The sequence below is a fragment of the Lepidochelys olivacea genome (genome assembly GCF_965140295.1).
Source record: "Lepidochelys olivacea isolate rLepOli2 genome assembly, chromosome: 7".
Taxonomy (NCBI): Eukaryota; Metazoa; Chordata; order Testudines; family Cheloniidae; genus Lepidochelys; species Lepidochelys olivacea.
Window position 1 is genome coordinate 98364084 of NC_140417.1, and position 16131 is coordinate 98380214.

Below are 16131 nucleotides of genomic sequence, written 5' to 3' on the forward strand. Positions count from 1 at the left end.
CTGCCACTGTGACCTCTGCAAGTTGGTCTCTTGAGGTTCCACCCAGCTCTCAATGATTTCAGCTGAGCTCTCAGTGGGGGAACCTTGCTGCTAGTGCAGACTGGGCCATCTCTTCCACAGAAACACTGTCCCACAGCAGGCCTAAGCACTTAGACCTGATTATCAGTGATTTCAACTGTAGTGGTCACCTAACAAAACAAAAGACTACCTATGGCAGGGGTGGGCAAACCTTTTGGCCCAAGGACCACATATGGGTATGGAAATTGTATGGTGGGCCATGAATGCTCACAAAATTGGGGGTTGGGGTGAGGGAGGGAGTCAGGGCTCTGGCTGGGGGTACGGGCTCTGAGGTGAGGCCAGAAATTTGGAGTTCAGGATGCGGAGGGGGCTCTGGGCTGGGGCAGGGGGTTGGGATGCAGGTGTGGGGTGAGGGCTCTGGGATGGAGGAGGGTGGGACTGAGGGGTTCAGAGGGTGGGAGAGGGATCAGGGCTAGGGCAGAGGGTTGGGAGGGGATCAGGGGTGCAGGCTCTGGGCGGCACTTACTTCAAGCAGCTCCCAGAAGCTGCTTGAGGTAAGTTCCTTCTCTGGCTCCTACATGGAGGCGCAGCCAGGAGGCTCTGTGCACTGCCCCGTCTGCAGGCACCATCCCTGCACTTCCCATTGGCCCCGTTTGCTGGCCAATGGGAGCTGTGAGGGCAGCGCTTGTGGCGGGGGCAGCGTGCAGCACCCCCAGCTGTCCCTATGCATAGGAGCTGGAAGGGGGATGTGCCATAGCTTCTGGGAGCTGTGCAGAGCAAGCCCCCGACCCCACTCCCTGTCAGGAACTCGAGGGCCAGATTAAAATGTCTGAAGGGCTGGATGAAGCCTCCAGGCTGTAGTTTGCCCACCCCTGATCTATGGAGTCTAATCAGCTTGTCTTTAATCAGTGGAGAGGGGCAAGTCAAATAGCACTTGTGACTCAGGCAGACCATCAAGCAAAACACCTGTCCCTAGCCTCTCTCTTGATGCTCTCAATCAGCACAGGCTAAGTACAGTTCTACTGCCCTTTACTCATACAATAAGAATAACAACATTTCATTACCCTCCCTGCATTCAAGTGATTTGTAACCCAACTCCAGCCAAAATCTATCATTTGTGTCTAGGTAGATTCGGTGTGAATGTAAATACAATCTGGTCCTGAAGCCTATCCCCCCCACCCCTAGCTCATCACTAGCTGTCAGGGAGAGCTCATTTAGACTTTGCTTACAAATTATCATTTGAAATTATTAGGTTGGCCAACATCACTGAAATGAATGCACTGACATTGTATAAGCTGTATAAGGAAGCTAGTCTATGTTCATACTTTTCAAATCTATTATACTTTTTTCAGATACACATATTTTATCATACACTTTATATGCTTTTAAAGTGTGTATTAATGTTTCAATTTCAATTCTGATTTCCAAACAATCACTAAATTGGCAACACTGCATATAATTAGTTCACAAAACTGGGGGAGAGGGGAGTGTTGGGGAAATTCAGGGGACATGTAGGGAAATCCCTGTCACACAGATAGAATACACTGGCTGTCCTTCTGAATGATCTGTACCAAGTAGGTCCTATTTTTGGAAATTTGGTATGTTTCGATTTCAGTGGAATGTTAATGGACAGTAGCACTTCAGCACGGATTACTAATATCAAATTGAAAAGAAAAATCTTTACTTAAAGTAATATCCTTAATCTTCATTTTTTCCTTAGTGTTGCAGTTTTAATGTCTTCATTTCTCAAGAACTATTAATTTGGTGCCAGAAGTATGGTTGAGAGGATTAATAGCTATTTGTGATATGTTAGAGACATAGATTTGGAAAAACTACAAAACTTTTTATCTTTGCATCAGTGCTGAGGACATGTTAGAAGTCAAGCTTGATGTCTCTGCGGAGAGGAGATGGCTTTCAACGTGACCCTAAACTCCTAACTTCACCTTATGAAGGGAAACCTCTTTCCCTTGTAGTCACATGGGTGGGCATGATGTGTGTGTAGATGATAGGGAGTTAAAAAAATCCAGTGAAAGGGGAGGAGTGGGTGCAAACCCTGACTAAATAGGCCCAAATTCTCACTTTCATTGCCTTACAGGGATGAAAGCCTCTACAAAATCTCCTTATCTTGGTTAAGTAGGGTGAAGAACAAATGCCCAGCAGTTTGAAGACCTCTCTACTTCAAAAATATAAACACACAGTACTAATTAGGCTGTTATTGCTAATTGTAAGACACATCGTAGGTCTGATTAGCAGTATTTTAAAATCTTTCTCACTTAATATCCATTTTTAAGCAAGTTGTATGACTAAATTATAATGATAAACACAATTTATAAAACAAGAAGGCAGGAGAATAAAGACATATGCAAGAGGAACTACATACAGAGAAATGGTGAGGTACCCAAACAGCTGTTTTAATTTAAATTTAAAAAACATTAAACATATTTCTATTAACATTGAGTTAAAAAATAACCCCCCTTCCCCTGAAAATAGTTTTGTAGTCTAAACTACTTGACAGGACCGCTTTAATAAAAACAATATGCATTTCAAGAACATCAAATGAATCCTGAATGCTTTCTGAATTAACTTAACCACAACCTTTAATAACTCTAAATTATTATAGCAACATGACTTTCCATGCTGATTGTTCAAATCCATATTCTAATTACCCAGTTGGGTCTTTTCAGTGACATAAATCCTCTGTGAAACATGGACATGATGTCACAATATCGTTTCTTTTACATAATGAGTATTTAGATGGTTATTATGTAAATGAGAGGAGGGAAGAAGGGAAAATAGAGGAAAAAGCAATAAACATATCCCTTCCTAGTTGGATTTTATTTTCAGCAAATCAATGTTTCAGGCTTTAGCAGCAAAGGCATGAAGTGTGTCTAATATTTCCCTCCACAACTCTTCCTACATCCGGCTGGTCACTGCACTCTGCCAGTGGCTGACCTGCTTTTAAATTTTACCTTTTATGTAAAGAATTTGTTAACTTACCACCCCACACTGGAACCCTTATGGGGCATCAAACAACTACAACCCTTACTTGATGGAGACCCCATCCTGAAAGAAATCTTTCTTGAACACCCTCTCTGGCTTTCAAAACAGCCCCCTAATCTCTCCAAGCTCATCATCAGAAGCTAGCTCCCCATTGACCAGAGCACACCAACTCAAAGTGGCACCAGATGCTGCCAGAACAAATGCAAAACCTGCAGACATATCTCCACTGCTACAGTGATCAGCACCCTTCACAACGCACCTTTCAAAATCCATGGGTCCTAAACATGTCTATCACAACATGTGGTATACTTCATCCAGTGCGCTAAATGCCCCAATAGCAACTATGTGGGTGAAACTAGACAATCACTATGCTCTTGAATGAACTCACATGGGAAAATGATAAAAGACAAAAACATTCCATCACCTGTGGGTGAACACTTCACAGAACAAGCATTCTATATCTGACCTATCAGTCCTCATCCTCAAAGGAAACATGCACAACACCTTCAAAAGATGAGCCTGGGAACTTAAATTCCTAACTTTGCTAGACACTAAAAACATGGACTGAATAGACACACTGGATTTATGACCTATTACAACAATCAATAACCCACTAACAATGCCCTGCCCCCATCTGCCCTTTCTCCTCTGTGACTGGAGGGGTAGTAATGGGCCACTTCACCTTGAATGGTTCCTTGAAATGTGAGTTAACTATTTACGTTAAACAGTCTCTTCCACCTTGTATTTAGTTCTGACACTCTGAGTATGTTTCCCAGACCTGAAGAAGAGCTCTGTGTAAGCTTGAAAGCTTGTCTCTCACCAACAGAAGTTGATCCAATAAAAGATATCACCTCACCCACCTTATCTATCTGTCTACCTGTCTATCCTTAGACTGTGAAGTTCCTGAGCCAGGGAGCATGACATTTTGAATGTCTGGAAAGCACCAAGTACATTGCAAATGCTACCATAAAAACAATAATAATAATTTTCAGGTCTGCAGAAAGAGATAGCAAATAGGGAAAATTCCACGTAAAAAAATTGCCCACCTGAAGATAAGAGATACTCCAGAGGGATAACCCAGGAGGGTTTGTCTTCTCCTACTTGGAAAAAAGGTTCTCAAGCGTGGAAAGTCCAATCATGCCATTCCTTCCTGGAATCTAAATCCAAACAATTGAGTTTTGGTAACGTGTAGAGAGAAGAGTATGCAGTTGCTTTGCAGATGTCTTTGATGAAAATATCCCTGAAGCAGCCTGTGATGACAGTCTTGTCTATAACCAAGTGAGCTTTGACATGGCATATGTAAAATGCAATCAGACATCCATTTAGACATGATCTTAGTACAGCATAGCCCAAAGAACTGGTGTCAAAAAAGCAAGAAGTTAGGTGGATTTTTAAGGACTTAAATTTGCTTCCAACTAAACTTCAAGGATATTTTGACATTGGACGTATGAAGATGGGCCTCCCGGATAAGGACAAGAAGAATGGATAGGAAATATGGGAAGAATAGGATAATATGATCATTAGGATAGAACTGCCACACCACACTGAAGAGGAATTTCGGATAAATCTAGAAGACCACCTTACCCTCATAAAATCGAATTTAAATTGAACAAGTTACCAGGCCTTGAAGCTCACTTACTTTATGGGCTGAAGTCACAACCACTTGGAAAATGAGCTATCAAGTAAGAAACTTAAGCTTTTATAGGAAATTAATGGTATAAAGAGAGATTTCATCAGCTTTGTCAAGACCATGTTATCATCACTTGACGCAAAGCTATTTTAATGGGTGTGTGTGTGGGTGTATTGAAAACCTCAAGCCCCAAAGGAACCTGAAAAAAAGGCTGAATAGACAGTAATCCAGTTTATAATATCTCAAAATAACTGTCAAACATACCAGGATTGAGTTAATCTTTAAATTACACTCACAGGTGAAGGAGGTAATCAAGCAGCTTTTGTAGGCCAAGAAAATGGTCCTGGAATTATAAATCCTTCTAAATGGTTCTTAGATGCTGGAATATAACCACAAGTTTGGAGACACCATGTCTACAGATGTCTATCTTCTCAGGAGCTAAGCTGTCAGAAGGAGGTTCTGAGTAATGAGCTGAGGCCAGACTCTCAGTCCTGTAGAAGATCAGGCCAGATCATTAAGCATATATGCATACCTAGAATCACTGTCCTGTTCTCTGCTTCTAGCACATGAATGTGTGAGGTGTAAAACTGGAAGCCTCAACATAGAGCTGTCCAGAGTCAAAGGCTTTGACAGAGGCAACAGGGAGCTCCTGGCTCTAAGTGCCTCCTGCCTCAATCACTGACTTCAAGCACTGAACCCCCAAGTGCATCAGTAAGTCAGTACTTGGTGGAACAGGGGTGCAGGTCTGAGATTCCAGCACTCAACTGTCTTGACGAATCAAACTTTAGTTTTGAGGGGTTTCATTCAAAACAGTGAGAGTTTTCCTTATACCAGACTTATAGGAGTCTCTCTGGGATGCCTCAGAGCGGTCGGAAGTGTTCCCTACATTTTCTTCACTGCTGTAGATAATGTCTGCAGAGATATCTGACACATCTGCACATTGTGGTTGACTGAGACAGATGACACAACAAACAAGACAGGAGAGATCTGCATAAAGTAGATTCCTCTCATAGATCTCTACTGTATCTTCTGGCCAATGGTATTTATCCAACTATCTGAGAAGCAATGGCAGCCAAACTTCAAAGAGAATCTTCCCTTTCCCACGCCCCAGCCTAGCTGTCTAGTTTTACAGGGCTTAGGTCACCAGGAAATTTTACTTTCCTATGAAAAATAAATTAACTCTTTGTTTAGGACAAATAGGGCAAGATTGTTTTTCTCCAATTTCCAAAGCAAAGTTAGTTAAATTAAGCTAAAACAATCAAACTCCTCTACCTCCAACCAGCTTTATACAGATTTCCATATAAATGAATAAATGAATGAAATGAATGAGCAGGATTTAAGAATAAGTCTGACTAAAGACTGGTAACATATGTCTTCACTTTCCTAACGAGACATTTGGATAACAAGCTATATAAATAGATAATTATAAGCAGAAAAAAAGTTGACAGACATGTAAACAAAAGAAAAAACAAGAGAGCAAAAGGCTGGTGAAAAGAACAAGAAGTTAAAGGGGTGAGCTAATCTTGCACAGCACAGGAAACTATAGAACTGGTAAAATTAAACATGATGGTTAAATTAAACATGATGGTAGATTTATTTTTCAAGGTACAATACTAGTAAAAGTCAAATGTGTAATTAACAACTGGTGTAGCTCCATCAATGGTAAAAATGGTGTAAGCAATAGTGTAGAGAGGGCACAGCCTTTTTAACCAGTAGGGTTCATTAATAGCAGTTCGCAGGCCTAGGTCCTTTGTGAGTAATTAGACAAAATCTTCCCTAGTTTAAATCAGTGGAATTATACACAGGGATTATATGGCCCAGTTTATATTGCAGAATTTGGATGTAGGGATCACAGCATTTTGTTACATGTGGCATGCCTCTTAGAGAAGTCATCTCTTTGACTGTACAGTGTCACCACGAGTTTTGACAAGACACAGCCTAGATGGTATGAAACAGATGGAAAGCTGGTATGTGACACAGACTTCACTTTAGGGTGGCTACGCCTGTAAACCACTAGGCAGAATCACCAGCTGGGGTAGTCAAAGTAAAGTCCAGACTCTCAAGTTCATTTACACACTCCTTTCCTCAGGGCCAGTTTTATTAATAAACAGAAGATGCAAGAGTCTTAAAATATCATAAAACATTAAGTAAGGGAGTGCACTGTTTGCAAGCTGGGAAGGAAAAGGACACACACTTCCAGCGAAGTAACTCTTTGTGCTTGTCCCCTAAGCCTTCTGCTATAACCTTATAAAAAACTTTCCCACAGAACCATTCCCCAGCCCTCATATTCCCAAGTCTAAACTAGGAACCTTCTTTTACAGAGTCTCCTGCAGGCAGTCACATGTCACTTGGTCAGGTGACCCCTCACCATCATATGCCCTCTCCAAAGACCACAACTTCCAGCCACCCCACTTTTAAGGGCCAAAGGACTATAATGGATGAGTGCATGCCACCCCAGGACCCAGTTACAGAGTCCTATGAAATGCTGTACCTCCTCCTCTTGAAAAATAATTTCTACTCTGTTGGGCTCTCATACGTGCTATTCTGAAAATACAATTTTGCAGAGATGGAAGGTGTTTATCTCAAAGTGCCACTACCAAAAATCAGAATTTCAAACAAAAATGCTGTTAGTTTATCATTTCCTCTCCCATTAATGTGCAAGGCTCTTATAAGTTCTTTTAACATCTGCTAATATTTTATGCCATCAGTGACATTTTATGGAGAAGGTAGATTGGGAACTTCTGATCATGTTTCATAACAAAAACACAAGGAAACATGCAATGAAATTAAAATATGCTTACCTCAAAACTGCTAAAAGGAATATTTTTTCACACAATATATAGTTAGACTTAAGCGAATCTCTAACTCTTAGAGACCAGGTTGAGTCAATGTGTATGTGGGGGTGGGGCGGGCTGAGCAAATTATCCCACACTTCTTAAACCTTCCTCTGAGGCATCTGGTACTGGCCACTATCCGAGACAGGACGCCAGACTAGATGGAGCTCAAGTATGACTCAGTATGGTAATTCCTATGTTTTTGAGGGTTTTTTCCACTTCACCCAGAAAGAGAAGCAGCTTCATACATCTTTCTTCTTTCTTACTTCAGAAGATCACTCTCAGTTTTAGAGTATTATTTACACTGTATTCCCACAGTTTCACAAATAAACAAGACACGTACCACAGGCTTCTGGTATCAACATTTTTTTTAAAGAAAAATACCACTTTTTCTTTAATATTGTTTTCCATTCATTGTATTTATAAATTGTATAAAACCAGAGAGGAGGAAAGAAATTCAGAGTGGTTTCAAGAACCTACTACTTTTCATTCAGTCACCAAGCCTGCACAGCTCACCCATCTCTGAGCAGTATATTCAGAGTTGTCTTCAAGGTGACCTGAGTCCCTCCTCCCAACTGGTTTTTAAACTCCTATATTTCAAAAACAAGGTATATTCCAGTTTTCCTGGAGACCAGACTACCAGAAGGCAGGTCACCTCAGAATTCTAAGCAGCTTTTAGGCATACTTCCATTCTGATTATTATAATCACTATAATACACATTTTCATATATTTATTATCCTTTGGTACTATGATGGTTATTTATGGTATTTAAGCTGAGGGGCAATTGAGCTGTTTCATTTACATTATTATACTAGTTGTAAATTTTAGTATTATGCATGAGTGTCCAGCATATCGGAAAGGCACCTTTCTGCAGTTTTTAGAAATAGAAACAAAGAATGAATATTGTTCCACTATGAAGATAACAAAAATCTATATGATCATGGTTCATGTCACGGGTCTCACTGAAGTTAATTGACATATTTGCATATATGATCTGTGAGCAATATGTGGCCACAAAGCTGCAAAAACCAAAGAGAAATTAGAATGCATTGACACATTTCACATCAACTTTGCACATGTGTAAATGACCACACAAGCTGTATACAGTGGAGAATCAAGCTCACTATCCTCTGTTTGACAAGTGAGAAAACAGAGGCAAAAGATTGAGGGCTGGATGGTCTTCTCACTTATACTGGGGTAAATCAGGAGTAACTCCACAGATGTCAATAGAGCTACACTGGTATAAAACAAGACGTTAATAAGAATCAGGGTCTAACAGTTGCTCAAGACCACAGAGGGAGTCACTATGATTTTATATGACACTATTGATCCCAAAGTGCTTTACATGTACATAGGCATCACTTCACCTGCTAGTGAAATGCAGTCACCTGTTAGTGGTAGAAGTCACCTGTAAGTGGAACTTGTGGCTAGAAGCAAACAGCAGTACTACAGAACAGTTTAAAGTGTGTGTCAACTGCTTTATTTAGGTGGTACCGTTACTGTAGCAGAATCTGACATTTTTCTACTCTATCCCTCCCAATTGCTGTCTAAGTCCAATATATCTCAATATATTAAAAAAAAAATCACATCCCCACTCTCCAAGTAACGCTCTCAAATGTTGACAGGGCTGGTTTAGGGCAGGAAGCACAGAATATTGTTTTGCCATTTGAAACTGCAGCAGAAATTTTGATAATTATGTTTTGCTTATCAAGCTGGAATATGGCAAGGTTAATGGGCCAAATTCTGCTCTCAGATGCATGAGTGTCAATCTGGAGTAACTCTTCTAAACTCATTTCCTCCTACTCTTATAAAAATGTGCCATGAGATCTTTAATAACCATATTCCTCAGGACAATGATCTGATTTGAAAGATGGCACTGCCATGGCACAGCACTACTTCTGGGGTAGGAGTACAAAGAGCGAAGAATGCCATGTTCCAAATCAAAATTAAAGAAAAAACAAAAACAATCTCCCTCTCCCCTCCAACAACATGGATAATCTTACTCCAGGTAAGAGATTGAATTGTTTTCCTGGAAGCATCAAAGCAATTACAATAGTGGTTGGAACCCAACCAGGAATACCTTGTTCAAGTAAAACTCCCATTAGAAAATCCATGGATGTTTTGGCTGAGTAAAGAGTGTAGGACTGAGGTCCTGATTTGTAACACTTGCAATGTAACAATTTGTAACAATAGCAATGTCTATTTCACTCTGCGGAAAGAAAAACCTCTATAAATATGCTGACAGATCTTACACATACGGGATCTGATCCTGCTCCATTTAAAGAATCCCATTATCTTAAATAAGAGTCAGATCAGACCCCCTGTGAGTTGAAATTCTGGCATGACAGGCTGATAGCTTTCTTTGAATCTCTCTGTGTTTATGAGCTGGAATCATATGTGTATATGTATAGCTGATTTCTTGAGAGCAGGAGTGAGCCCATAATATAATTTTAATGAGGGTTTATTGTTCCCCAGAGTTCTGAATGGTACTGAACAAACTTACAAGCATTGCTTACTTCTTGCCTAGAAGGTTTGCTTTTCTTTGTAAGACTGAAAGCACCCATTAGTCTTGCAATGAAGTGTAAGATTAAAATGGTTGTTGAAAACGTGCTAGATGAAGGTGGCAGAAAGTCTTAAATCTTCCAGGAGAAAGAACTAACAAAGTTGTTGGGGAAAAAATGAAGCAGCTTTCGCAATATGATCACAGTTTAATTCTAAACATGTTTTTGAGAAGAAAGTGAGGGTCACTGAGGTAGAGAAAGGGTTGGGAATCATGGAATCAATTCAAAGAACATTTGAAGTCCCGGTTGCCTAAAAAGCAGCAGAGAGAGAAAGAGAAAAATGGCAAGTAAATGAGACATGGATTGAACCCCAAAATGACATTTTCCCCCACAGCATGAAATAGTAAGAGAGTGAAAGCAAGAACTGAGCTCTCAGATATATAATTTTCTGTAAAACAAAACTAACCAAAACAGGTGTCTTGTACAAAGAGGGGAGTATCCTGTTCTTTGAGAAGACATTCTTGTTGATTGGAAACCATTTGGTCAAAAGGCAAACAAATCTACAACCTACCATTTGCAGTATATTTACAACTTGCAATTAAAGACATCTATCAATATTTTGTACAAAGAATGAATCACAATAACAATTATATACAACTTCCATAACATAGCATAAAAGAAAATAATACAGAATGTTAAAGCAAAATAGGTAGTATAAAGCTGCATCCCTAGAATCAGTGTAAACACACTTGGAGGTAATAAATATGGTTTTACAGCTAAGGCGGTGTCATCTTCTCTGATACTTTGGGTACCTGTTATTGGTTGACAGAAAGCAAGGATTTCCTAGGAATTTTCTTAATTAGAATGAACATTTATTTTCATATAACAAAAAACAGACAAAAACAAATACCCTTTAAACACATGAGTTATCATATTCTCCAAGCATCAGGTGTATGGAAATAATTGTATCTCCTAAAATTCAGTAAAGATGCAGGCAATTTTGTAATAACTTAAAATTAGAATAAATTCTTTGAACAACAATGTTTGCATCAATATTGAGGTCTATCTCCTACAAAACAAAAACAACACACCCCTGGAATCAACAAAATGCATCCACAGATCCTGACTGTAACTCTTGCTTTCCCTATCCCAGTCACTCCCTATGTCTGATAACTGGTAGTTCAAGTCTAACACAGGCTCATTAGGTTTACGCATGAGCATAGCTATTCATGTGTATAAGCATTTGCAGAATCCAGGTCTTAGATTGCAAATTCTTTGGGACAGTGACACCTCTCTCAGTTACACTGTTGTATATTCAATGGATCAGCAAATCCGCTGAAGACAATGGAGTTACTCTGGATTTACTCCTGTGACACAGAGTAGAATTTGACCTAAAACTTCTTCAGTGTTTTGTAGACCATAGCACAGCGGTTCTCAAACTGTGGGTCAGGTCTCCATTTTAATGGGGTAGCTAGGGCCAGCGGTAGACTTGCTGGGGCCCGGGGCCAGAGCTGAAGCTGAAGCCTAAGCCCCACCGCCTGGGACTGAAGCCTTGTGCTTGGACTTTGGCCCCCCACACCTTGGGCTGTAGGGCTTGGGCTCCCCCCGCCACAGTCCAGGGTAGTGGGGCTCAGGCAGGCTCAGCCTTCAGCCCCCCTTCTGGGCTTGTGTAGTAATTTTTGTTGTCAGAAGGGAGTTGTGGTGCAACGAAGTTTGAGAACCCCTGAGTCTTAGCACTGTCTTGTGGACTATGGAACAATGCATAACAATAAAAACAATAAACCATGTAGGCATTTCAAAAGTGTGCTGTATCCAGGAATAATTGGAGAGAAAGTCTTACTGTGTATTCCTTACATGGCTTCTGTGCTCCTTCTCATGCAACTCCAAAACCTACAGAACATGCAGGTGAGAGAGGAGTACTCCCAAGCTGCTACTACTCAGTTCTCTGTCTCACAATGGTTTGTGCAGGTTACCCAGTAGAACCAATCAATATAGCACTTGCATTTGGTTGGCTGTGAATCATGTGCTTGGAGAGTGGCCTCTTACTCTAGCACAGCATTTCTCAAACTGGGGTCTGCAAGGGTACTCCAGGGGGTCCGCGGACCCCACTGATCAACTCCTCCCCCTCCCTCCCAGTGCTTTCTGCATGCCAGGGAACAGCTGTTCAGCAGTCTGCAGGAGGGAGGGGGAGGGAAGAGGTGGGAAAGAGGAGGGGCAGAGGTGTAGCAGGCTCAGGAAGAGGTGGGGTGGGGGCCAGGCCTTGGCGGAAGGGGTGGAGTGGGGGCGGGGCCTGGGACTGAGCGAGAGGCTTGGGGGTCCACAGCAAAAATTTTAAATCAAAAGGGGGGGTCCTCAGGTTACTAAAGTTTGAGCACCGCTGCTCTAGCAGAAAGACTCTCCTGTAGACATTCTCATACTAGTTAAACAACAGTATGCTGCTTATCACATATGCATAGAATACGCAAACCCCATTTTTCTCTTTAATATGTATCTATAAGTGTGCACAAGGGAGTAACTCCCCTCTTTACACAACCAAAGTGAATTGGGGGTTTTGCCACTAAGTAGCAGCCTATTCTATTCAGGTTCTTGTACTGCACCATGATATCTGAGTGACAGTGCTTCAAAGCTATACCTCCAACCTCAGCCTGGATTTTTTACTCTTTGTTGAAACTTACCATATTATATCTTCAGACCCAATTCAATAAATGCGTCCCTACAAAAGAAATCTGTAAGAGGTTGTGGAAGCCACATAAAACAAAACATTGATTTTCTGAGCTATACAGAGGTTTAAATCAAGCCCTTAGTTTATCACAAAATTTGAAGAAAAATCAATGTCTCTGTCTTTACCTTAATAGAGTGGAAAAAATCAGTAGTGACTAATATAAGATATTCTACTTTTGTGCTTTCATAAATAACTGTACATTGGTAACAAACTTATTAATAACATAGTCCAATTCTCTTTCATATTTGTTGTAATGCTTATGTACGGACTTTAAAATAATGAAAAAGTTCCATACCTGTGAATAATGAAGTTGGTCCTGGCACAACTGATAATAATAGAGCAGGACCAAGACCTTCATCCTATAGTCTTATTCAAGAAATAATCCCATTGAAATCACTAGTATTTTGGGTGCATAAGAAATGCATGATCAGGTCCAGAGAGAACTTTGTGTGAGTAGGAAGTGCAAAAAAGACTCAGTCCTCCTCCCACTGAAATCAAAGGCAAAACTTACATTGATGTTAATAATGCGGGCTCTGTCCTAAACAAAGTAAATGAGAATCTACATCTAAAGTACACTATGGCATGGGAGACATTCATTATGCATCTGATCCTGCACTTCTGACCTGTCAAGCAAAACTCTCATGGATGTCAGTAGATGATAGATCTGTATAAGTAGAAAGAATTAGACTCTGCGGTCCCAATCCAGCATGAGTAGTCCCACTGACTTCAGTGGAGCTACTCACATGCTTAAAATTAAACATGTGTTTAAAAGCTGTGCTGGATCAGGGCTTAGATGAACATTACTCATCTAAATGCAGGACAGAACAAATGGATATGATTGTTCTGAGAGTTATCTGAGTTCAGAACATGCACATCAAATCACAAGTATAGGGTAAAGAAAGAAGAAAGAAAGAAATAGAGGAAATCTGAGTGTTTCTACAGGTCCAGAAAATATTTTGTTTTCAGTCATCTAACAATATCTTTATATTCCAAAAATCAACAATGATGAAGTTTAAACTTGTCTACCATACATGCCGAGTACAATTTCCCCATAATATTGTGAACAAATTTTTGCTATGCAGAGTGCAACCTAAATGTGCAGTTAAACAACAGACTAGAAAACCACTGTGAATTAATTAGCAATGCAAATTAAGAACACCAAATGCAGCCTTTAAAAATTGTATCTACATAGTATACTGGGGGAATTGTTGCAATGTGAGCACTACATTAAGTATTTAAATTGCTTGAAATACACAATTATCTGATAGTAATGTAGCACTAAAATTAGCCTGTTAAACAGTGATTAAACATTGTTCTTCCTATTAAAGGACCTTTTGCTGCATTTCTGAGCAGACTGTAGCATCTGACTGTAAAGTCGCATGATGCTTTGTTGCAGGGAAGAAAAGTCCATACTGATCTTGTGTGTATTTTTACAGCACACCATAAAAAGAGAGTGGAATCATTGATAGGTGTGAAAGCCAGGTAAGCAAATGACCCAATGACTTTCTTCCACCAGTTATTACTGCTTACTCTGAAGGAGGGGGGTGCTCATGTTTGTATTAGCATTACTTGTTTTTCCTTGTTAACACATGGAGAAAAATGTTGCTCCTTAGCTGTTATTCGCACCCCCTGTGGAACACCTGACTAGTAAGACAGCTGTATCGATCACAATCGATCATTCATTCAAAGCAAGTCAGATCCATCTTTTACCATCCAAATCGCGATAGGGGTGGCGGGAGAATACGCTCAGCTCCCATTACATTCTCCCTACATCAAAGCCACCCACAGAAGTCAGCATCTCGATGAGCTCAAAAGGTTAAAGGTAATTCCTCGTTCGCATCGCTCGGGCGCCACCTAGCCGGAATTAGGGCCCTGCACATTCACACAGGGCAGCGGCCCCACACGCTCCGGCTGCCCACGGGCTGGGGCTGCGTTGCCCTTGCTGAGCGGTAGGAGGAGAGGGGTTCGCTTGACTCTGTTGCCGCTGTTCGCATCCCCTGGCTCCAACGGGCTCCTCCGGCTGCAGCGGGGGAGCAGAGGCAGCAGGTCCCCGCGGCGCCTGGGCGTGTGCAGCCAGCGGCAGGTTCGGCGGCCGGGGCCATGCGTGCCGGACCGACAAAAGCCTGGGGGAGCGAGGCGTGAGGAAAGGCGCCCAGAGGCGGAGAGCGAGGCGCGTACGCACAGATCCATCTGGAAGCGGTTTTGCCTCCCGCTGCCGCCGCCGCCGCCGCGCCAGGCTCGCCGAGATCACCGGGCGCTAGGGGATGCCAGCTCGCCTCCTCTTCCAATGTTTCACTGGGGCAAGTGGAAGAAAAGGATGGGAGCGACCACTTCTTCCTCCAAGAGACCCGTGTTCGATGAGAAGGAGGATGGTGAGTACCGTGCGGTCCCGCACTCGCTCCGGGCTGCCCCCGCCATTCCTTCCCCGGGCGGTCAGAACCTAGCGAGGTGCTCACCCAGAGCCCCTCGGCTCGGCCCGCGCCCAGCCGCCCAGGGGGGATCGCAAGTCACAGCCGGGGGTTGAGGAAGGCAACTTTTATTTCACAGGGATCGTTAACACAGCAGATCGGCTCTGCTTTGGGAGCGAAGAGAGCTAGGACAGATCTTTTCTGACGGGAAATTCTTTAGTCAATTGCAGGCGCCTGTCTGGGGGAGAGACAGGCTCCAGGAACTTGGAGAAAGAGTTGTGAGAGGTGTGTGTGTTTGTGTACGAAAGGATTTTAAAGTCTATTCGGGGGGTGTTTGTGTAAAGCAAACTTCTTTGACAGTAAGTGCACAATGGACAACAGGAAAGGCAAACACACTAAAATAAGGTCTACCGTTGAAAGTGTCACAACCCCACCACTTTACTTCTCTGGGCTGAGAGATGATCAAAAGATGTGTGCAGCTGATACGGCAGAATCCCTAGTGTGCACACACGTGGTGGGTCATCTGTTGAATTTCCAGTTGCCTGACTGGTGCTGGAAAGAGCCGTCCTGCTTTAGCGGTAATTGGATTTGTCATTTATAATGTGTAAACCTATAATTTATTCAACATCTTGCAGTAGACCCATGAATATGGGAAGAAAGTTAACCTGTGTGGATCATAGACTGCTCCCCAACCCCTTTCATACCAGAATTCTCACCTGGTCCTGGATCCTTCTGTCTATAGATTGTGAAAGTGCTGTGCTGTGCTTTTTCCTCTTGCATCGTCAGCGCGCAAATTGGTTAGTCTCTAAGGTGCCACAAGTACTCCTTTTCTTTTTGAGAACGTTTACCTGTCTGAGGAGAGGGGAGGTGGTGTACAGTGATTTTAAGATTTAAATGGAAAAAATCAAAAGTTAAAAGGAAGTGTGCATGTAACAGAAAACACACTAAAGAGAGGTTAAAAACCCTGCATGCTTCAATCTGAAAGGCAACAAATATAGTTCTAAGACAGTATTTTGA

General features: G+C 41.8%; 1 protein-coding gene across 1 annotated transcript in view; it reads left to right on the top strand.

Moving 5' to 3' along the window:
- Positions 1-14049: 14049 nt before the first annotated feature.
- The window catches only part of STK32C (serine/threonine kinase 32C), a 255918-nt gene continuing 253836 nt past the window's right edge, over positions 14050-16131 (top strand). Inside the window, exon 1 of the mRNA XM_084634123.1 lies at positions 14050-15078. Coding sequence (XP_084490249.1) covers positions 14994-15078 — 85 coding nt within the window. The 5' untranslated portion in view covers positions 14050-14993. The remainder of the gene's footprint in view (positions 15079-16131) is intronic.